This window comes from Trichinella spiralis, assembly GCF_000181795.1.
Source record: "Trichinella spiralis strain ISS 195 chromosome Unknown Scfld4121, whole genome shotgun sequence".
Lineage (NCBI taxonomy): Eukaryota > Metazoa > Nematoda > Enoplea > Trichinellida > Trichinellidae > Trichinella > Trichinella spiralis.
The window spans coordinates 1-1,074 of record NW_003531060.1 but is presented as its reverse complement, the minus strand read 5'-3'; the positions used below and the strand labels follow the sequence as shown (position 1 = coordinate 1,074).

Here is a 1,074-nt window from a genome sequence, read left to right as displayed (position 1 = left end):
GTCTAACCAGCTGATGGCAAGCTGTGCATTAGTGCGTCTTGCCTCTTGAATTGCAACCTCCATGACGAAATTGTGCTCGGAGGTACCATCAGCTGGCTGGAAGCCTTTCTGGGCTTCCAAGGAAATCAACCCGTTTGCCCTCGCCCAGTTCGTCACTCTGCTGGCGACTACCGCACTGAGCACCCGCTGTAACACGGGCTCCAGGGCGATAGGCCGCCAGTTGGCGAGGCGCTCCTTATCCCCGTCCTTATAAAGGAGCTTGCACACGGATTGCTTCCACTGCAGGGGCACCCATTTTCTTAGTAGACAGGCACGGTAGAACCTGGTGAGAATCATCGCACCTGGATCTGCCATCCGCACCATACGAATGGTGATCCTGTCCGCACCAGGCGCAGAGTTGGGTGCTTTCTGTATCTTTTCCCAGACCTCCGACTCACTCAACTCCGCAACAAGCATCGAGTGGTCAGTGGCGGGCGGAGGTAAGATGTCAATAACCTCGGGTGCAAGCGAGGTAACCGCCGGTCTGAGATTAAAATAATGATCGGCCACTTGCGTGGCTGTAAAAGAAGGACAGGCATTCGGACGCCGGAGGATTGCATTCACAGTACGGGCCGGTGCCGAATTGAACGCCTTTTGAACCGCTGACGCAGATTTCAACCATGCCGGGTCACGCGTTACCGCACTGCGTCGGCGAACCTGTCCTTTACCTCCTTTACCCGGACTTTTCTTTTGCAAACGGCTGGTGTTACGAGAGCTCGGTTCATTGTGTCCGGACACAATACTCTCCACCACTTCGTCATACACCGCTTGCAAGTCGACATCAGGAGATTGCCAGTTGTCAGAAGCGCTCAGGAACTTCTGCTGGAACTGGGTCAACTGAGTCGCTGAGCCGTCAGGTTTTTTCTTTAGCTTATCCGTCGCCGGAACGACGGGAGTGGATACCGCATCGATCATAAACTTCAGGTCGGTGCGCAAGCCGCCGACTCCCGATCACCGAAATTCATGTCGATGCCGTGCAGCAGGTGCTTCAAAAACAAGCACGAAAACGGACCACAATCGAACGCATTCGTTTTG

At 54.6% G+C, this 1,074-nt stretch overlaps 1 protein-coding gene across 1 annotated transcript; it reads left to right on the top strand.

Annotated features, from left to right (window-relative positions):
* Nucleotides 1-659: 659 nt before the first annotated feature.
* Nucleotides 660-1,022, top strand: Tsp_15605 (hypothetical protein; the record flags this gene model as incomplete). Its single annotated transcript, XM_003367527.1, is given in 2 exon segments — nucleotides 660-896; nucleotides 910-1,022. Coding segments are annotated over 2 exon segments (350 nt in total), but the record flags the coding sequence as incomplete, so codon positions are not given.
* Between the last annotated feature and the right edge of the window lie 52 nt (nucleotides 1,023-1,074).